Genomic DNA, 22687 nt, shown 5'->3' on the forward strand with positions numbered 1-22687 from the left:
CTGCTGGTGCCTCTGGAGTCCCTCGAACCTCAACGTGTAGGATCCTTCAAAGGCTTGCTGTGGTGCATAAACCTACTATTCGGCCACCCCTAAACAGTGTTCACAAGCAAAAACGGTTGCAGTGGGCCCAGACATACATGAAGACTAATTTTCAAACAGTCTTGTTTACTGAGGAGTGTCGAGCAACCCTGGATAGTCCAGATGGATGGAGTAGTGGATGGTTGGTGGATCGCCACCATGTCCCAACAAGGTTGCGACGTCAGCAAGGTGGAGGAGTCATGGGGAAACAGCTGGTAGGGCCCTTTAAGGTTCCTGAAGGTGTGAAAATGACCTCTGCAAAGTATATAGAGTTTCTGACTGACAACTTTCTTCCATGGTATAAAAAGCAGAAATGTGCCTTCAGGAGCAAAATCAGCTTTATGCATGACAATGCACCATCTCATGCTGCAAAGAATACCTCTGAGTCATTGACTGCTATGGGCAAAAAAAGGAGTTAAACTCATGGTGTGGCCACCATCTTCCCCTGACCTCAACCCTATAGAGAACATTTGGAGTATCATCCAGCACAAGATCTATGAGGGTGGGAGGCAGTTCACATCAAAACAGCAGCTCTGAGAGGCTATTCTGACTTCATGCAAAGGAATACAAGCAGAAACTCTCCAAAAACTCAAGCTCAATGGATGCAAGAATTGCGAAGGTGATATCAAAAAAGAGGTCCTATGTTAACATGTAACTTGGCCTGTTAGGATGTTTTGGAGTTAAATAGCTTTTTGGTTCAGTGAATGTGACCTCCTAATGCTGCAAATTCCACAAATGAGCATTTTCAGTTCTTTAAAACATATCAAATGTTTAGAAATTCTACTGTGCCTATTAATTTGGAACAGTGCATTTTGAGCTTTTATTCGCTTTGGAGATTATATGGTTATCATTGGGAGGTTTATTCAATAAAATTTGATGTATACTCTAACGGGTGATGACTTATTAGACTGACTGTCATTTGCACCGACCATTTAGGAAAATCCAAGAAAAATATAATTTGCATAATAATTTGGAACATGGTGTATATTCACAGATCGGTAGTAGTAGTCATCTTGTTGGAAGAATCCAGGAACCAGAAGTCCAGTTTATGCATCATCAAAACACCTGGATAAACCAATTTTGACATGGACCAGCAGCTCAACCATGGTCACTTTACAAAACCATGGTTACAACTGGTATAAAAATATAAGAAAGACTCTCTTATGAATAATTAATTCCATGTGAAGTCCTAGCAGATACGTTTTGATGGATAGCACTCACCCCCATATAATTCAATGAGGCCATGCACACGGCTGTTTTTTGTTTTCGGACATGTGCACAATTGTATCAATTCTATTGTACAATAGGTGTCTCATTTCCACAGTATATCTGTCACACAGTGCCTTAAGACTGTAGGTATTAAGCAGGTGGAGACGCCCGGTTCATGCCTAAGGCTGCTTTCACACATCAGTTTTTTGCCATCAGTTACAATCCGTCAAATGTTGAAAAAAAACAGATTCTTCGCAGATTGTTAAAAACTGATGCGACGGATCCGTTTTTTCAAGGGTTCCGACTAGCTGATCCAGCTAATTGGATCATAAAAAAAAAAAAAAAAATCGAAGCATGCTCAGTTTAAAAAAACGGAATCTGTCGCCATAGGGTTCCATTCTAGCAAACGACATTTTTTCGATTGACACAAAACTTTACTATGTCCTTTATCTCCGGCTACCGGAAAACCAATTTTAAAAAAAAAGGATGAAATGTGATGCCATCAGTCGCTAATACAAGCCTATGAGAAAAAAATAGATCCTTCAGCAACTTTTGCCTGATCCGTTTTTTCAAAGTTCGCCGGATTGTGACTGACGGCAAAAAACTGATGTGTGAAAGCAGCCTATGCTCCTATATCATCGCTAATCTGTCCCCCTCCCCAACCTAATAAGATGGTAAGCTGAAATGTATAGGATAACACTAAATCAGACAAACAAGGGAAGATGGACCGGGATAAATGAAAATAATCATACAAAATACAATCACCAAACAACAGAGTGGAACAAAGGGTAGTAAAAGGAAGGAGAAACCAAATAGGAGAGGAAGAGGATGTGCACAAAAACAAAACTCCAAGCAATAATCGCCTGAATAAATCTCCTACCGCCAACTTCAACCACGAAGTACACCTCTAACTCCAAACCTACCAGTAACAACTAGCACTGAGAATTCCTAAGTGTCAGAGGGAAGCATATATAGCAGAGGGGAGTGGCCAACACTGAACAGCTGAGCAAATCCAGATAGCACAGTTCCAGGAACTTCAGCTGAACAGTTTAAACCTTGCACTTCCAGCAAGAAAAAAACTGCACTTTTTAATAAGATGGTGAAGTACTTCTAAACAGTGCTGGGGTTTGTGAAACCAGACGCCCCGATCTTATGGTGCTGTATCCTGGTGACACGAACATTTTTATAGACGAATGTTAGATGCTCTATGCACCTCTTAGTACTAGGATCAATTTATATATCATCAATCTTCGTTTTTTTATATTTGTATACTTAAAGGGAACCTGTCAGCAGGATTATGCTCAACCTACAGGCAGTGTCAGGTTGGAGTCGTTATACTGAACAAAATGATACCTTGTTTGATGAAATCCGTCTTGTTTAATCTTTATTTGCAGCTTTGAGTTAATGGTATACTCGTGCTCCGGAGCTGTATTCATATGGTGCTCTGCTTAGGTATTCATACTGATGGCTTCTGACAGGTCACTGATCCCTCACTGACCTGCCCCCTAGTTTACATAATGAATATTATATATACATAATTCTATATGACTGAATGCTTAAATGGAATCTGTCAGTAGGTTTTTGCTCAGTATTGTGAGGACAGCATGAGGTAGCTGCTGAGATACTTAATTCAATTATGTGTCACTTATTTTTTTTTTCTGTGAGCTGTTTACTTACAATGAAGGTTTTATCAGTAGGAGATATTCACTATTAAGTTACAACAGTGCCGTGAACCATGGTCTGACTATGCCCCCTGTGATAAGCAGCTCACTGTCGATAGACTATGTACACAGGGTGCCTGGTGTGGGCGAGATTAGATTTCTTAGCTCTGCTGCACCCAGTAAGCCAAGTGATTTGTCATTGGAATCAGGCTCCCTTGCTGTACATTACGCTACTCTTAGATTAAATAGAATGAACAAATCTGACAGATTCCCTTTAAGGATCATGCAGAAAATGCTGCAATCTGACAACTAGCGTGACTATATTTATAGCTCATTGAGTTTTATTTTTTAATAAAAAATGCATAAAATAAGGAGCTCATTGTGGCAAAGTTTGTCAGCATCAAAAAAAAAAAAAAAATCCTAATCCCCCCATGGATCTGCCTATACTCTTGCATTACTTTCCATTAGGCAGACGTTTTCCTAATCTTAGGTGAAAAAAATAAGTTCTTATCAACTCCCAAATATTGTCAGAAGAAATTCCTGTTGATGAACGCTTCCTTAAAGCAACATAGACGTGGGACAATGGAACTTTTAAGAATAAGCTTATAAAGCAGTGAAGGCGTTCAGGGCCGCTCAGGCAGTTCTAGTGAACAGGGCATGTGGGCTGAGATTTATCTGGAAAGCACTGTATGGCGTTAGCCCTGATGATTTATTAAGGCTCTACACTTGAAACATCGCCCACTCATACTTCTCAACCCGAGCTCCCGTCCCACCTTATAGGCATTTTAGAAGATTGAGGCACTTTAGGAGAAAAGAATCTATGACAGCAGGATTTTAGTCAAATTCTGACGTATTTGGGCTATTTCTAACTATTAAGTACTAGCATTGTGCTGCACATCTCAACGGTCTTATTGCCCGGCTCTTTTTTCTTAGTATGCAGAGTTGATTGAAATTAGCAATTGCTTTGGCCTGAGCCAGATGTAGATTGTGGGAGGACAGGCTATGCAGTGGGCTATTAGATGTGAAGAATGGGAATTATGTTTTCAGCGCTCTCTGATGCAAGTTTTATTTGCAACCCACTTACAAATGTTACGGCTGTTATTTTAAAACACTTCGTTTTCTTTTACACTACGTAATGCTTGTCACTCACAAAACAAAAACTACACTCAACACTGAAATTGCAACACCAAGAACGTAATTTAGTCGAATTATGTATGCCACAAGATCGATAAATAAGTTAATAATATGCAACTTATGCCTGCCATCAATGAGGTTATTAATGGTTGTCCGAGGAATGTTCTGCCATGCTGAATGCACTTGGGCAAATCCTCAAGATCCACTGCTGGCAGCTCCTTTTGCCAATCAATTACTTTCCAGATGTGCTGTATGGGAGCCAAGTCCAGAAACGCCACAGGCTATGGTAGCACGTTCAGGCCACACAAGTTGCTCACAGTAGCACGAGCAACATGCAGCTTGGCATTGTCACGTTGTAAAACGACTCCTTTGCATGTACAAGAGCATTCCTCAGAAAAGCATTAGCAACATTATTCCAAAGGCGTGTAAGTGTGGGGATTTCTTTATGTGGCGCTAATACTTTATATTGAATAAATCAAGTAGTTTTGAACAGTTTCCATTTTCTGAGTCTATGACTAACCTGCCTACCCATCCTGTGATTTCCATAATTTCACATCTTTTACTTTCTTCTTTGTGTTGCAATTTCATTGTTGAGGAGTGCATATTAATCACTGGTGCACAAGTAGTGCATTACATCCTAATGTTCCATATGACAGAAATAATCAGTAGACGTCTTTTCTGGTAGCTCCACCATGGTGTTGGACTCTGCGGCTGAGCGCTAGGGTTAAATCCTCGCAATAGATAAGCACCGTTACAGTAATGGCGAAACAGTACTATTGACCAAGACTAATGTCTTCTTTAGACTTCCAAGTGCACAGAACAATCGTTAATCTAATAGTTCAGTGTGCAGAGATCATATTATAAGCACATCACATTTTTACAAAGGAGATGATTTTATACATGGCAAACTTTTTTTAATGCTAGCTAATTTGTTGGCCGATTGCCTTTTTGGACAGTGTTCCTTTAAGCGTTCGTTCACAACTATTGACCAGTAATGGACTTGTCGTGTAACGGAATTGATATGATAAATACAGGTTGATACGTTGCAATATATTAGTATTAGGTATTTAAAACTAAGGGACATTGTTACTTGGCTACTACAATTATATCAGTACAAGCATTTGCCCACTGCTATGGGGTACACTGCTATTCAACACCACTCACTGGGGGCACTGTGGTATTGCAATATTTCCGGTTCAGCTCATGTCTCCTAAGTTGACAAAAAAAAAAAAATTGTGGTTGCCGCAACAAAAACGCACTAAGAAGTGATTTAAAAAAAGACCTCACAAAGCTCAATTTCATTTTTTACCATTTTTTTTTAAATTAAAAACATCCAAGTTTGGCATCCTCAAAATTAAAGTTTCCTTTAGAATCATGTTGCTAGCTCATTTTAGCTGCACAATGAATGCCTTGAAAACAAAATCCAAAAAACTATTTTAGAATGTTTTGTTTGTTTTCTGTACAATTCTGCCGCACTTTTTATCCCTGTTTTCGATAACGTTGAAGGGTAAAACAAATGTAGGGATTCAAAACTACAACTAATTCTGCAAAAAACATGCCCTCTAATGGCTAGGTGGCCAGAAAAATGGGGGGGGGGGGGGGGGGGGGAAATTGTGGCTCTCAAGACGAAAAACAAGAAAACTCAAAAACAGAAAAATTGCCATGACTGAATTGGACTGAACAATATGAGTAAACTGGTTGAGATTGTTCCTTATGTCTACTTTAGCACGTCCTTTTTGTTTTTTTTAGCTTGCCATTTATTTGACTAGCTGGACTATTTAAAGCAAGTCAAGTTTCCCAGGATGTTCTGGTGCTGTACTCAGCTATCTCCGGCAGTCCAATAAAGAATTAATGAAGCAATGGTTGATCATGTGTACTGCTGCTCCACTGAAAGGAGCATAGAAGCGACCTGGTCAGTGAATAGGCGGCACATTCTCACTGGAATACCCCTTTAAATACTATAGGGTGTAGAAGATTAACAAAACAACGTCACGTCAGCCAGTTGCATGTGATACTGCAGCTCAGCCCAACTCCCTCCAATAAAATTAAGCTGTAATACCAGACAAAACCAAAAACACATGTAGTGATTTCTTTTGTATAATGCCGCCATGTAAACTTAAAATTTAATGTGCAATCTCCAATGGATTTTTACATAATGTGTAATGTTTCATAAGTTGTTAAAAAGGCACCAATAAAAGTCTGTAACATGAAAAAAAAAACACATTTTATTGCACTTAAGTTATAAGAAAATAAAATTTCTAAGTGAATCAAACCATAGACACAATCCCTTTAAAACATTGCTTTCCTCCATCACATGTTGTTACAGAACTGCAAAATTAACCAAATGGAATCTGATTATTTTAAAACCAGACTATAAATAATGAAGAAAAAAAAATGATGAGGAGGAACAAAAAGAAAAAAAAAAGTAGCATAGGATACAGTGTTAAACCACTTTTCACAGTTCGGCTTGAGTTGTGACTCTTGGAACATGAGGCAACTTATATGATCTTTGTAATTTGTGTGATATTTGCACGTGAAGCTCGCACTGCAAAAAAAAAAAAAAAAAAAAACTAAGGAAAAAAACAAACAAATTTTGCCTTCAGCTTCATTTGTCAACATGCCCTGTTTGGACTGTAACAGCTGTTTTCCCCCAAATACTGTCATCTATGGAGTCCGATCAGTTTTGTTTTTGTCAGTTGTGTTATGTACTTTTTATTTTTTTTAATTTTTTAAATATATAGTTTAACATTCACCACAGCCTCACAACAAAAAGTTCCCAAAAGAACAGGCTACAACTCCTCTGTTCTAAGGAATGTGTTTACATTTTGCTCAAAAAAGAAAAAAAAAAAAAAAAAAGAGAAAAGAAAGAGAAAATAAGCTTTACACACTCAAATCTTTTTTCATTTTTTCTTTGCAAGCAAACTTCACTCTTAATTATCTGAAACTGGCCCACATTCGGCCTCTTAGAGGCACAGTGGATTCAATTTTCAGTGGCAAAAGTCTATTTTCTGTATCCAAACTAGAAGAAATTTGCAATTCAGTCTGGGACTAAAACGTCACAGCAGTAAAATAATAATAATAATTAAAAAAAAAAAAAATTTGCTTTTTTTTTTTCCCCCTCTCCTTTCATTTAGCAGCATAAATAGGTTTGGCCACTGGGAATACAGTACAGCTGTGGGACAACAATCCCATTTAGAAAAGACCTACTTGCTAGCACCAGCATCAAGATTTATATCCATCTGAGAACGTAAGGACAAGCTTGTCAGCCCAGAGCAACATACACATTGAAACATGTAGATGGAAGCAACAAGAAGTAGAGAAACAGAGGCTAATACTGTGATTGATTGACATTGGCAATAGTCCACAAAAAAAAGTGATGAAACTGTACAAAAAAAAAAAAAAATTCACAGTTTTTTTTTGTTTTCAGCATTTGGAAAAACAAGAAAATGACTTTGTTGCAACTGCTCTCGTCTGAAGTCAACCAGTAATTTGTGATGCGTTTAGTTAGGGTCTAGCTTTTAGGACAGCCCAGCTACTCAGGCTGCCCTATGACCAATTGGAGACTGCTAGAAATAAATGCACCTGGTTTCATTTGGAGAGTCCTACTTTTAGCAAAAGAAAGAAAAAAAAAAAAAGGTAGCCCACGTAAAAATGGAAAGTCATTTTGTGACAAGATGTCTTCTCACACACCATGTGTAGGTCTTTGCCGTATGTTGTCCCAAGCCTAGATCCTGTTTTGCCAAGGCCAATGGATATTTTTGGAGGGAAGGGCTGGGTAAGAAGTGGGAGGCAGAAAAAAAAAAAAAAAGAAAAAAAATACGGAAATTATGCAGTCTAGAAATTTGGGCAAATTAATTTCCCGAGCCTTCACTTCATGTCCACATCAAAGTCCAGCACCAGCAGCTTTGTCTCCTCAGTCCCATTTCTGCTTCCGACAGCACAAACAAGCTTCGTGTTGGAGGCCCGAATTCGCCACACAACACCTCCACTTCCTCCACTTTCTAATGTGACCAGGTTCCGGATAAATTCACCTGTTTTCAAGTCCCATAGTTTTACAGTCCCGTCATCTGAGCTGGTTATTACAAAATTCTTGTTGAACTGTAAACAAGTCACAGCACTTTGATGTTTATTAGGACCTATAGAAAAAAAAAAGAAAAAGTTTAGTGGGTGATTATATAAAAAAATTAAAAGTTACAAAATACACCAATGCTGAATTCTATATCTGCACACATTATGCAGCCAAATCAGAAGGTAACATAAGTGGAGCCCATTATGACCAAATCCATTTTTTTGCGACACTTGAAATGATGCAAGTCTACTGTTGGCATTCACAAGGTTCATTAACTCAGTCTAATGCCATTTCAGACATTTGGATTACTAAAACAACTTTAGAAAGAAACCACATTGGGGGAGATGAAGAAATATAAACCTACCATAATAATGGTAAGAGCCCCCCAAAATTACCATACCCGTCTTGTGTCAACTTTGTTTTTGATATTTTTTGTGCCTCACTTAACAAAGAGACCTGCCCTAGCGGGAAGAGGGAGCGGCATAAAATGTGACTAAGCGCACTAAAATTGCCTCTACTCTTTGACATAAAAAAGTCAACCAACAGGTAGAGTGGATAAGTTTCTTGGATATGCCAAAGTTATGGTTGTTTTTATTGTAGATCTGTAGATTGTTAGATCTGTCTACTAAAGGCCACAATGTATATGTGCACCTAGACCTAGTAGTAACAGGTGTGCTGGCCCTTCTTTTTGGTTTGGCTACAAGTTTATTGTTCTCTATGCATTTGGGATTGTGGCCACCCCCTTGAGCTATGCAGCTTATCTACTTACAGAGAGGGGTGAAACAGTCATGCCCAGGGCTATTTTGGGGCCAGCTGACACAAAGTGAGGCAAGTTACTAGAGTTAGGGACTATCCCGATTGGGTACACCTTGTCGCGGTGAGATACTCTTGTGCTTTTTTTAAATATTTAAAAAAGGGGTCAGCAAAGTATTTAATGCAGTACTACACATTATGTTTATATTCTAGGTTTTAGAACTTTCTTGGATGTACCAAAGTTATTATCTAGAATGAGTCACTGAAATACATTTGACAAAGGTTAAGACAGTCTAGTTGAATATTACAATATCTAAACAGACAATTTATATTTGCCCATTTAATCCCAAATAATGAATGGGAAATGAAAATTTGACCTCTAACATTAAACAAGTTTTAGGTTTTAAAAAGTGAAAACAATTCAGCACTACAACAGAAAACAAATTCCCCTTTACAATAATGAGAACTTTAGCTAGCAGACCATGAAAAAAATTCTCAAGACTGACATATCAAAAATAACATCTCTTCCATTACTCGGGGCTTACTAGCACCTTATTAGACCCAATGACTTAATTAGACTGGGAAGCAGCATAAGCTGTCTAGTCAAATAAATCACGAGACTGGAATGGGGAGGATTTCCTCTCCTAAGATTAGATGCAGAGGACAACGGAGCTTTTTATTTCCCTGCAAATATTTTCCTTCTGAACCAAAATGAACTATTTTATGGCACTTTAAAATGACTTTATTCAAAGCATTTGGTATTAAATCTAAATTCTAAACTATGTTAATGCAAGTTTCACAGCAGACACTTATCGCCGAGATTTCTAGAGCGTGAACAGATTTGACATCTCCAAAAGCAAATTGTTATTTTATAGACTTAATATATTAATCTGTTTGGGCTTTGTGAAATGCAGGCAACATCTTGTATAACCTACATACAGGCAGAAAGCTGCTCCATATAGTGGATACCTGTACTAAAACAGTGAAAAAGGCAAAAAGATCAGCCATTAATGGTCACCATATTCTGGGTCTAGCCTCGTGGCTTACTTCATAACACGAGGAGATGGTTTAGCCAATGATGGAGGGCTTATTACCTTGCAATGTCTGTAAACACTGTCCTGTTTTAATGTCCCAGATTTTAACAGTAGAATCGGCATTTCCAGACACAAGGATGTTGTCCTTCAGTTCCATTCCACTGGTTAATGACTGGTGCCCAGTAAGAGTGTGGATACAATTCCCAGTCTCCACATCCCAGACTCTGATTGAGGTATCCAAAGATCCACTGACAACATGGATGCCATCAAACTGTCAGGAAAAAAAATGAGTGTTGTTAGACTATAGGGACATCACATCAAGGTATAAAACGCAGGTAATTCAACTAGCAGACCTGTAATTCACAATTACATCAGAAGTTGGGCGAATAGTAGGGAAAGCAAAATAAGTAGTAGATATTGGTGGAGGACCTTGGGCTTGAATCCAAAATCTCCATGATTTCCAAAATCAGTGGAAACGCTTAAGACAATTCACCTATAACAAATCCTTTATTTCTCCCTATCCAAGTTGGTCTGGTACTGGAGCTTCCGTTAAGGCACCAATGAAGGTAATGGCTCTCCAGGATGGTTGAAGGTTTGTAGAGTGCTTACAAGTATCCCTTCAACTTCACAAGCGTTTCTTTTGACCGGTCTCTGACATCAGTAAATTTACTTCCATTGGAGAAAAAGAGAAAAATATTTCTACCTGAAAGAAGCCATTTATAATGGAAATGAAACCGGAAGGATTAGTATAAGCTGGTAGAATAGTTATGCAGGAAATTGCTGCCTGGACGGTCACCAATATTTTAGAAGCAGAAACATGTATAATAAGAATAATAAAATAAAACCTACAATTTTCCCTATACGTGAAGAACGAGTTGCATACACAAAACAAACCATACAATACCATTCCTACATTGTTCCTACACACGCTCCAATCTTATCCAAGTTTATTTACCTTACATGACACACACAGGGCTGCTCAGCTTGTAATTATACCAATATATTCCCTGATTACAAAACACATAAATCAAAAATAACATGACCCATGACGCAAAAAGGGATGCTCCCTAGATATCAAAAATGTAAAATTAAATTAGGTCACAAGTACTCATTGTACAGTAATGCAATGGAAATAAGGCAGATAATCAGTGACCTACAATGGTACAGCCAATCACTTTGAGAAATCAGATGTTCCCTGTAACCAGAGGGCATCTCTGCAGACAGGATGAAGACAGCAGAGTCTGATGGTACGGGCACGCAGTAATGAGCTATGAGCAAAGTAAAGAGAAATTGCAATGGCATTTGACCTACATACATTTATAATAAAACAGACCCAAAATCTGTTGTTTTTTTGCAGACACACAATTCCTGAAACCATAAGGCCTATTCTTCTTTTTACAAAATGCAGAAGCAGAAATAAATTAAAAAAATAAAAATAAAGTAAAGGTTGTTCTTACCTGTAACGAATAAACTCTGTTTGTATGGCCTTGCAGTGTGTGTAAACAGGTTTCGGTCTCTGGATCCCAGACTTTCACCATGAAATCATAAGCTCCGCTAACCACTCTCCGTCCATCATACTGAACACAGCGGACAGCCGCTACATGCCCCATGAGGACGTGTAAGCATTGGCCAGTCTCTATATCCCACACACGAAGGGTGGCATCTCGTGACCCACTTACAACCCTGTTGATAGTATTGGAAAAACGTATTAAGTGCCAAAGGTATGAAAGCCATGCATAACATTTAATTGGCCACTCATTATATCATAAAGATTACCAAGTCAAATCAAATAATTTAAAACAGATATTTCTTGTATCCAAGGAGATAGACATCTGCAGAAGAGCTGCATACACAAGATAAGGCTTTAGATGCTCACAGAGGTCACTTCTTTATTTAAAACTTATGTCAATTCCAAAAATGGTTTCCAAAATTAACAAAATTAGTCAATGGCTGTTAAAAACTAAACGGCTCAACGCTTTCTAGCAATGACAGTGGTCTGACATGAGACATTGGTTGATCATTAATGGCATATCCTAGGGATTTAAAACCAACGTCTATGATGAGCCAAGCCCTTCCAGCACAAATCAGTCATTCACACAATATTAAACATGCAAAATGAGAGCTTTTCATGGCTTTAACTACACTGCTTTAGTAAAGGTTAATAGGGACCACAAGGGAGATAAACTAGATAACACGTGTGGTTAGGATTCTTGTGATACAAAGTGTACAGAGTTCTGACCTTTTTTCATGTAGATGCATGCAGCGCACAGTGGAGGTATGTCCATAAAGAGTGTGTATACATTCCCCAGTTTCGGCATTCCACACTTTTAACGTCCTGTCTGTGGAACCACTGATGATTATGTTATCTCTCATCTGAGATGACCAGACTCCACCCGTATGACCAACAAGTGTTCGAAGACACTGGAACGAGATCATTTTGGTTTAGAAAACATCAGAAACATGATATGGAGGCAGAGGATGGGCGATATCTAGACTGCTAGAAGTTAGAAACCAAACAGGAAAGCCAATGCACCAAAAATCTGTAGCTAAAAACCAGCGCAAGGACGACGATGATCCCCACTGGGCCCAGATGAAAAAAAAAAGTCTGGCCAACATTTGGAAGAAGATTTCGTATTCGAGAAGTCAGACACTCAGAATATGGTCCACAGTCGATTATTGCAAACAGAATGTAACATAACAGAATTTGGATCTTGTGGAAGTAGGAAAACGAGTCCAACACTTCTAGAGGCCGCACATCAGTGCAATGGTCATACGCACTATAATAAAGACAATGGATTGACCTTTTGCTCTATTCATTCACTGCCTAATGCAGATATTTCATCCTCTGCTAATTAAACACTAGGTTTAGTCAGCTGGTGAATTGTTCTATATGTGGAAATGGGATGTGATCTGAAGGAGAAGAGTCACTGCAGAATTGGCTCATTAGCTTCCTGTCAATCAGGGTCTCATCAAGGTTCTCATGTGCTGACATGTCACTCCACAGACATTCCCACATGTACCCAGTAACCTCAAGCACTTATTGTAGAGGTTGCGGTAGGGAAAGAGCATTTTTTCATATAGCTTTTAAAGTTCAGGCATATTCTCGCAGGTATATGACCTCTAGCATCATTCTGTGTAGATGTCTATGTATGTTCTTCTGGGGTGTCAGGGACTACCCACAGATGGCTCTCCAAGTGTTTCCTTGCTGCATAGATTTCTATTGTAAGCTCATGGAGGAGACATTCAGTATTGACTTAGTCAAGTTATAAGTCTCCTGCATAACAAAATCAAAGAAAAGATATCTTTATTCTTTAAGATTGGGAGTCTTCCCATCAGTACATGGTCCTTCCTGTACCAGTATTCCCTTTATAATGAAACTATGAAACTTTAATTCTCTGGAAGGAGGCACAAATGAATAGGGTTGATGACATGAATAATCCAAATAACATAGCTTTTCCCTCAAAGTTTTAGGGTATGTGTCCACGTTCAGGATTGCATCAGGATTTGGTCAGGATTTTATGTCAGTATTTGTAAGCCAAAACCAGGAGTGGATGATAAATGCAGAAGTGGTGCATATGTTTCTATTATACTTTTCCTCTAATTGTTCCACTCCTGGTTTTGGCTTACAAATACGGACATAAAATCCTGACCAAATCCTGATGCAATCCTGAACGTGGACACATACCCTTATTGGTGTATTGCTTTTATGTTGTTCTTTTCAATGTCGGGGTGTACGTATATCCTTTGTCTTGTTCCTTTATGTTTTCTCTCCAGATCTGATAGAGAACCAAAATATCTCAATGGACATGTGGATTGTTACTGCCTTCCCATACATTTCCTCTTTCGTATTTGTACAGCAAAAATATTTTGTGGAACCATTTTAGGCATTATCTATATATACACCTTTATGAGAAAAACCAAAAAAACACAAACGTGTTGTAGGGGCGATATAATTTTCTAGTTAGATGATGACGGTATCACTTCTAGAAGACTCCTTTGTAACAGGGTTCTATGGGTACATTTTGGATAGAATATAGAATGAGCGCAATCTACTATATCATTGTCTAAGGGTCACTTCCGTCTGTCCTTCTGTCACGGATATTCATTGGTCGCGGCCTCTGTCTGTCATGGAAATCCAAGTCGCTGATTTGCCGCGGCAAAACAGCGACGGGCACAGTCTGGAAGAAAATGGCCGCTCCTTCCTCCCCGCAGTCAGTGCCCGGCGCCCGCATACTCCCCTCCGGTCAGCGCTCACACAGGGTTAATGGCAGCGTTGACCGCGGTGTAACGCACTCAGTTAACGCTGCTATTAAACCTGTGTGACCAACTTTTTACTATTCATGCTGCCTATGCAGCAGGAATAGTAAAAAGATCTAATGTTTAAAAAAATAAAAAATAAATAAAAAATAGTTATACTCACCCTCCGGTGGCCCCCCGGATCGAAGTGGTTACCGACGCTCCTCGCGACACCCCGGTGACTGCTCCATGCATTGCGGTCTCGCGAGATGATGACGTGCGAGACCGCTACATCATCATCTCGCGAGACCGCAATGCATGGAGCGGTCACCGGGGCGTCGCGAGGAGCGTCGGTAACCGCTTCGATCCGGGGGGCCACCGGGAGAGTGAGTATATAACTATTTTTTATTTTAATTCTTTTTTTTAACAGATATGATGCCCACATTGCTATATACAACGTGTGGCTGCGCAATGTACTGCGTGGGCTGCGCTATACACTACACATACATATTCTAGAATACCTGATGCGTTAGGATCGGGCCACCATCTAGTGTATATAATAATATTCTCTCTTATTCGATGGCTCTGAAGCTACATGTGTAGCAATAGTTGTTTAAGCCTGTTACTTTTTTCATAACATTTAGTGTGAGCCAAATAAAGAAGGCATGACACCTGGCTGTGAATTATGCCATTTTCTATCATTATTAAAGAGCACATTCTGCTTCAGAAGCCCACTTGACATATACCGGGGTTCTGAGCTTTGGTATAAAGCCGTCCCACTTGCACACATGATGTAAGCCCGTTTCTATTACCACATTATCAAACATATTTATAAGCAGCTGTGACTCACACGGATATTACCCTCAGAAACCACAAGATATGATCTCCTAGCCGTCCTTTGTTCCTTTCGCTTGCAAAGCCTCTTATGGTGAATTGTACCACCCCTACATGTACCAGACAAGGTAAAGACCCAATGATTCATAGTCTTGCTACATGCATTAAATGTTGGTCTTGCCAACTGCCCAAGGCATGCATTTTTGTCTTGGATGATTTTGTCAGGATGAATTAAGCAGATCTTGTAGTAATATAGGAATACTAAATGTTACATAGCTGCACCCACATGGTGAACAGACTAAATCCTTCCCTGACACTTTACATACTGCAGCTGTCACAACTCAAGGTTCAATCACTCGGCTGCCTCATTTGACATTTTTGTTTTTTTTAGATAGCTGTCAACAGAACCATCTTTTGGGTTTCTTTGCGCTCTCTCCCATACAAAGGAGCGCACAGTCAGCAGAGCGCTGCTGCCGGCCACCTATGGCGACTGCCAGTGAAAACAAAAGGATCAGCAGTCCAAAATAGGACATCTGTTGAGGGCCCCCATACACACTAGACTGCCGGCAAAACCAGTCTACATCAGAAGATGTTAGTCTAATGTGTATGCCTTCTACAACCAAGCTTTTCTGCTAAGACACTATTCCATTAGACTTTAGGAATCCATTTTTCTTTTTTGTAGTCTTGACACACTAAGAACCACCAAATGTTAGGTGCCAGCTGTGAACTTCTACAATGACCTAAAACTTCCTTAGACTTTCCAAGATCAGGCCAGCTTCATGTGAGTTTTTGCCCCACCAGAAGTCTAATGACCACAACTAATAGCTTCATAGAGATTGCATAGAGTCTATATGTCCAGGCCCTTAGATTCTTGGTCAGGCCAGGACTTGTGTTCACAATTATGAGCCTATCCTAAACCTGAGAAACTGGCCTTGGGCTATATGCTAAAAGGATTAAGATTTAAATTAAACTCTTTCCAGAAAACTGGGCATATACTAAAAGTAACAATCGAGAAATTATTTGATAATGGAATCATTGCTACTAGAAAAAGTATCATTACTGTCATTAATGTTCAGTTGGGTCATAAGATCGAAGCTGCTACATGTGCCATAATTATTCAGATGCCCCCGTTATACAGAATGCCACACAGCTACTTCTAAACAAGCAAGGCATGAGTATCCACTACAGATTATAGGACATTGTGTATTATTAAAGGGAAGGTACCGCGTTTGTAGATCATTAATTAATCAATGTAATGTAGCATAACATGCTGTTATAACCCAGATATGAATGCATGTAAAACAGATTCCGTGTGATATATGAGTAGAAAGAATGCACTGGGGGCTGACATCTTGGTTTTGCAGCAGTAGCACGTCACTATCAGTGTCAGATTACGGCACCCCATGGACATAGGAGATAATAGACCGGCTCGGACCCTATCTGTAACATTGCAGCAGCATTAGCAGTGAGCTGGGCACGCCTCTGTGGGCTGCACAACTCACTGCTGTAGGTGTGACTAGCTGCCATTTTATTAGAGCCCTGTGCTATCTGCCGAGCTCCACTTGCTCTCTATCACAGGAGAGAAGCACTGACTGCTCCTCTGTACTCCAGGCACTGCACATCCTGGGCAGACATTCTCTGCTCTCACACTCTGCCGTGTGCTTCTCCTGCTCTGTCTCCGCCTCCTCACTTGCACAGAGTCCCAGTGATCTCCGGTAAACTGCACTCTCCCCCTGTGTCGCTCTCCCTCTCTGTGCGGCGTGGGGGGGGTCTCTGTGCGGCGTGGGGGGGTCTCTGTGCGGCGTGGGGGGGTCTCTGTGCGGCGTGGGGGGGTCTCTGTGCGGCGTGGGGGGGGGTCTCTGTGCGGCGTGGGGGGGGGTCTCTGTGCGGCGTGGGGGGGTCTCTGTGCGGCGTGGGGGGGGGTCTCTGTGCGGCGTGGGGGGGGTCTCTGTGCGGCGTGGGGGGGGTCTCTGTGCGGCGTGGGGGGGTCTCTGTGCGGCGTGGGGGGGGGTCTCTGTGCGGCGTGGGGGGGGGTCTCTGTGCGGCGTGGGGGGGGTCTCTGTGCGGCGTGGGGGGGTCTCTGTGCGGCGTGGGGGGGTCTCTGTGCGGCGTGGGGGGATCTCTGTGCGGCGTGGGGGGGTCTCTGTGCGGCGTGGGGGGATCTCTGTGCGGCGTGGGGGGGTCTCTGTGCGGCGTGGGGGGGTCTCTGTGCGGCGTGGGAGGATCTCTGTGCGGCGTGGAGGGGTCTCTGTGCGGCGTGGGGGGATCTCTGTGCGGCGTGGGGGGGGTCTCTGTGCGGCGTGGGGGAATCTCTGTGCGGCGTGGGGGGATCTCTGTGCGGCGTGGGGGGATCTCTGTGCGGCGTGGGGGGGGTCTCTGTGCGGCGTGGGGGGATCTCTGTGCGGCGTGGGGGGATGTCTGTGCGGCGTGGGGGGATCTCTGTGCGGCGTGGGGGGTCTCTGTGCGGCGTGGGGGATCTCTGTGCGGCGTGGGGAGGTCTCTGTGCGGCGTGGGGGATCTCTGTGCGGCGTGGGGAGGTCTCTGTGCGGCGTGGAGGGGTCTCTGTGCGGCGTGGGGGGGTCTCTGTGCGGAGTGGGGGGGTCTCTGTGCGGCGTGGGGGGATGTCTGTGCGGCGTGGGGGGGTCTCTGTGCGGCGTGGGGGGATCTCTGTGCGGCGTGGGGGGGTCTCTGTGCGGAGTGGGGGGTCTCTGTGCGGCGTGGGGGGGTCTCTGTGCGGCGTGGGGGATCTCTGTGCGGCGTGGGGGGGGGGCTCTATGCGTGTATGCAAGCATCGTCCGATGGGACTACAAGTCCCATCGGACGATGCCTGCTACAATGACAGTGATTGACACATTAGCCAATTATGGGACAGTAATAGTCCCATCATCCGGCTAATGTGTTGAATGAAAAAAAAAAATACTCCATACATACATGCTACATACATGCTACATACATACTCCATGCATGCTACATACAATACATTCATACATTACATACATATAGACATACAGTACATTAAACATAGATTTCATACTCACCATTACTTGTCACTTTGTTCCCCGAAGCCAGTGTCATCTGTAAAAAAAAATATGAAAAAAACAAACAACCAATATACTCCCTGTCCGCAGAAATCCACGAGTGTCCCACGGCGATCTCCTGTGGAGAGCAGCAGCATCAGATAATGCGACTGCTCTCCAGGGGCTCCAGGAACACAATGACAGCAGGAAGGTATCCTTCCACCACTGTATTCCTCCGCCACTGTAAAAAAAAAAGTCCCTAGTCTCACTTTATGCCATTGCTGTATGAGAAATTTTCCAAGGCAGCAATTGCCATAAAGTGAGACCTTGTCCTAAGGTAACCTCTCAGTGATGCACTGGAGGAGCCATTGTCTCCTGTCAGTGTGTCACTGAGGGTCCTATAGAGCGGTGACATCACCCGATGTCACTGTTCTATAGGGGAGATCGTCGTGGAACACTCGATATTAATTGGACTACGGCGGATAGGTAGTATACGGTTTATTATTTTACGTTTTTTGCAGGCGCTGAAGTATGGTAAGTATGGTGAAATGAAGAATATTAAAATACTTTTTTCCTAATGTGTGCGTGTTTTTTTTAACCCTTTCTTACTATTGGATTAATAACGGATAGGCGTCTTATTGACGCCTCTCCGTTATTAACCCGGCTTAATGTCACCTTACAATAGCAAGGTGACATTAACCCTTCATTACCCCATATCCCACCGCTACACGGGAGTGGGAAGAGAGGGGCTAAGTGCCGGAATTGGCGCATCTTACAGATGCGCCATTTCTGGGGCGGCTGCGGACTGGTATTTGTAGCCTGGGGGGGGGGCAATATCCATGGCCCCTCTCTAGGCTATGAATATCAGCCTGCAGCTGTCTGCGTAGCCTTTCTGGCTATAAAATATAGGGGGACCCCACGCAATTTTTTTTTGGGGGGTCCCCCTATTTTAATAGCCAGTAAAGGCTATACAGACAGCTGCGGGCTGATATTCATAGCAGGCTACAGATATTGGCCCCCGGCCGTTGGCTTTCCCCCTCTGGCGCAGAAAATTGCACGGGCGCCAACGCGTTTTTTTTTTTTTGTTTTTTTTTTAATTCAACCCTCATAAAGGCCTCTTTCACACTTGCGTCGGTACGAGTCCGTCGCTATGCGTCGGGCTGACGTACCGACACACGTTGTGAAATTTGTGCCCGACGTGGGCAGCGGATGCAGTTTTTCAACACATCCACTGCCCATTCTGAAGTCTGGAAGGAGGGGGCGGAGTTTTGGCAGCGCATGCGCGGTAGAAAATGGCGGACGCGCTGGACAAAAAAAGTTCACTTGAACGTTTTTTCGTGCCGACGGTCCGCCAAAACACGACGGATCCGTTGCACGACGGACGCGACGTGTGGCCATCCGTCACGATCTGTCGCTAATACAAGTTTATGGGGGAAAAACGCATCCTGCGAGCACATTTGCAGAATCCGTTTTTTTCCGCCAGATCCGTTTTCCGCCGGATCCGTTTTTTCCCGCCGGATCCGTTTTTTCCCGCCGGATCCGTTTTTTCCCGCCGGATCCGTTTTTTCCCGCCGGATCCGTTCTTTCCCGCCGGATCCGTTCTTTCCCGCCGGATCCGTTTTTTCCCGCCGGATCCGTTTTTTTCCACAATTTCCTTTTTTTTTCTGTCAGATCTTTTTTTTTTTCCATCGGATCCTTTTTTTTCCCGCCTGATCCGTTTTTTCCCGCCAGATCCGTTTTTTTCCACAATTTTCTTTTTTCTCTGCCAGATTAGTTTTTTTTCCATCGGATCCTTTTTTTCCCGCCGGATCCGTTTTTTTTCCACAAGTTCCTTTTTTTTCTGCCAGATCAGTTTTTTCCGCCGGATCCGTTTTTTCCCGCCAGATCCATTTTTTTCCGCCTTATCCGTTTTTTTCCGCCTTATCCGTTTTCTCCCACAATTTTTTTTTTTTTTCTGCCAGATCAGTTTTTTTTTCCATCGGATCCTTTTTTTCCCGCCTAATCCGTTTTTTTCCGCCGGATCCGTTTTTTTTCCACAAGTTCCTTTTTTTTCTGCCAGATAAGTTTTTTTTCCATCGGATCCTTTTTTTCCCGCCTAATCCGTTTTTTTCCGCCAGATCCGTTTTTTTTTTCCACAATTTACTTTTTTTTCTGCCAGATAAGTTTTTTTTTCGCCGGATCCGTTATTTTCTCATTGAGTTGTATTAGCGCCGGATGGCCACACGTTTCATCCGTTTTTTGCAGGATCCGTCAAAACAGCTGTTTCCGCCGGACGGAAAACACATACAGAGGAACGGTTGAATCGCGATCTCACCCGCCGCTATTGCGGGCACATGTCAGTCATGTTTTTTTTTATTGACAGATTGGGCGATTTTGAATGCGGCGATACTAAATATGTGTAGGTTTGATTTTTTTTTATTGTTTTATTTTTGATGGGGCAAAAGGGGGGTGATTTAAACTTTAATTTTTTTTTTTTCATATTTTTAAAAACATTTTTTTTTACATTTGCCATGCATCAATAGCCTCCATGGGAAACTAGAAGCTGGCACAACTCGATCGGCTCAGCTACATAGCAGCGATCATCAGATTGCTGCTCCGTAGCTGAATTACAGGCTTGCTATGAGCGCCGACCACAGGGAGGCGCTCACAGCAGGCCGGCATCAGTAGCTATAGAGGTCTCAAGGACCTCTATGGTGACCATCCTGACGCATCGCCAACCCCATATCATGTGACGGGGGTGGACGATGCGCTCATTTCTGGCCGCGCGGCTGTAAGCAGTAGTTAAATGCCGCTGTCAGCATTTGACAGCGGCATTTAACAGGTTAATAGCGGCGGGTGAATTGCGATTTCACCTGCCGCTATTGCGCGCACATGTCAGCTGTACAAAACAGCCGACATGTCGTGACTTTGATGTGGGCTCACCGCCAGAGCCCACATCAAAGGAGGAGACACGACATGCGCAGAACATGTTGCGTTTTTTACTGCGATGCGTTTTTCCCCCAGAAAAAATGCAACATATGCACAAAAAATGCGGAATGCATTATAAATGATGTATGCATTTTTAAATTGTTTTTATCACATTTTTATAGCGAACAAACGCAAAAAAATGCGAAAAATCCTGAACGTGTGCACACAGCCTCAAGGTGCATCTCCCCATCACACTCCATATGTGTCTCACTCATCTTACTTCACGTCTCTTTCTCTCCCATCAGTCACTCTTAGGCCGGGGACACACACAACGTATAACAAAACGGTTCGTTTTTGACGGACGAGAATCGCACAAATGTTACCAAAACAGTGATCCGTGTGCAGTGCGAGGATGCGATTTTCTCGCATCCAATGATCCGTTTGGCGTCCGTGTGACATCCGTATGGCATCCGTATGGTGAGATTTTCTCACACACTTGCAAAATGAGCAAATAATGGCTGAGCCTTTCCTGTCACCTGCCCAATGCCTGAGAATTTCTCGCACGTCACACTGATGGTCCGTGTGCTGTGTGATTTTTTTTTTTCTCACCCCCATAGACTTTCATTGGCGATTCTCGGCCGAGATACGCTGAGAATTGCAGCATGCTGCGATTTCACTCGGATCCTGAATACGGCCGAGAGAATATCGGATGATGGGAGCTGCCCCATAGATTAACATTGGGACGAGCGCAATGTGATTTTTTTATCGCATTGCACTCGTCCGTATTGCGGTCTAGTGTGACCCCGGCCTTAGCCATACAATGCATCTCTCCCCTCCGTCCATAATGCCTGGCTATTCACTGCAGAGCTGGAGCTCCCAGACAGCTCCCAATGCTGCTCCATGCACACCACATGTCTTCACTCTTCTTGGGTCCAGATTCTGCTGAGCCCACTGTGTTCTGCTCCTCTGTAAACAAGCTGTGCCTCTGATGCAGTAACTGCTGGTGATAGCAGGTCACAGGGCAGTCACACACAAAATGGTGCTGCCCTGTGATGCTGCTCTTCATTCTTACTGTTGGGGCAGTAACTGCTGACATCACCATTTCCCTCCCCTTTTGGGTGGTCTAATATCCCTGGGGCAGAGCTGCTAAATCTTACTATAGCTGCTTGAGGTCTAAAATGGAAAATGCTCCCCCTAGTGGTAAATATGTATATTTGTAGAAAAATATATAATATTTTTCATATAGAAATGTTTGCAAACAGTGCAAACATTGCATTAATACATTTTAATTACTATTTTAAGCTTAATTTCACAAAAAAACAAAATACAAGAAAACTGGTGGCACCTTCCCTTTAACAAGTTACTTTACTTAACCAAGGTTTTCAATACTGATTTTATGGGAGGAACATTGATACAATCTCATGCAGCATTAAAATGTGGAGACATCACCGAACAAAGGCATCTAAGACCCAGTTTCTTGGGAAAAAGTTTGTGCTGAAGAATGTGCACAGACAGGGAGTGGCTGCACACCATATCTCCTGAAGGCACTTCTTACAAGGAAACCAAGCCGCCGTAAAACAAGGAGCTACAAGCTGAAAGCACAAAAGTACACCCGTCTCCTAGAGCCTGAGCAATCAGCAGCAAATTCAGATGAAAGACAAATAAAAAGGCTCCATGAAAGCGGCACAAAGTAATATGGTTCATATTCAGTGAAGGAGGAAGAAAGATGACCTGCATATTTACATATGCAGTGAG

General features: G+C 42.4%; 1 protein-coding gene across 4 annotated transcripts in view; it reads right to left on the bottom strand.

Moving 5' to 3' along the window:
- Positions 1-6289: 6289 nt before the first annotated feature.
- FBXW7 (F-box and WD repeat domain containing 7) overlaps positions 6290-22687 on the bottom strand; it is a 303144-nt gene continuing 286746 nt past the window's right edge. For all 4 annotated transcript variants that reach the window (XM_069744067.1, XM_069744066.1, XM_069744069.1 and 1 more), the window contains 4 exons: positions 12178-12359; positions 11396-11621; positions 9999-10209; positions 6290-8218 (listed from right to left, as the gene is read on the bottom strand). In XM_069744067.1, the coding sequence (XP_069600168.1) occupies positions 7950-8218; positions 9999-10209; positions 11396-11621; positions 12178-12359 (888 nt within the window). In that variant the 3' untranslated portion in view covers positions 6290-7949. The remainder of the gene's footprint in view (positions 8219-9998; positions 10210-11395; positions 11622-12177; positions 12360-22687) is intronic.

The sequence above is a fragment of the Ranitomeya imitator genome, chromosome 1 (genome assembly GCF_032444005.1).
Source record: "Ranitomeya imitator isolate aRanImi1 chromosome 1, aRanImi1.pri, whole genome shotgun sequence".
NCBI lineage: Eukaryota > Metazoa > Chordata > Amphibia > Anura > Dendrobatidae > Ranitomeya > Ranitomeya imitator.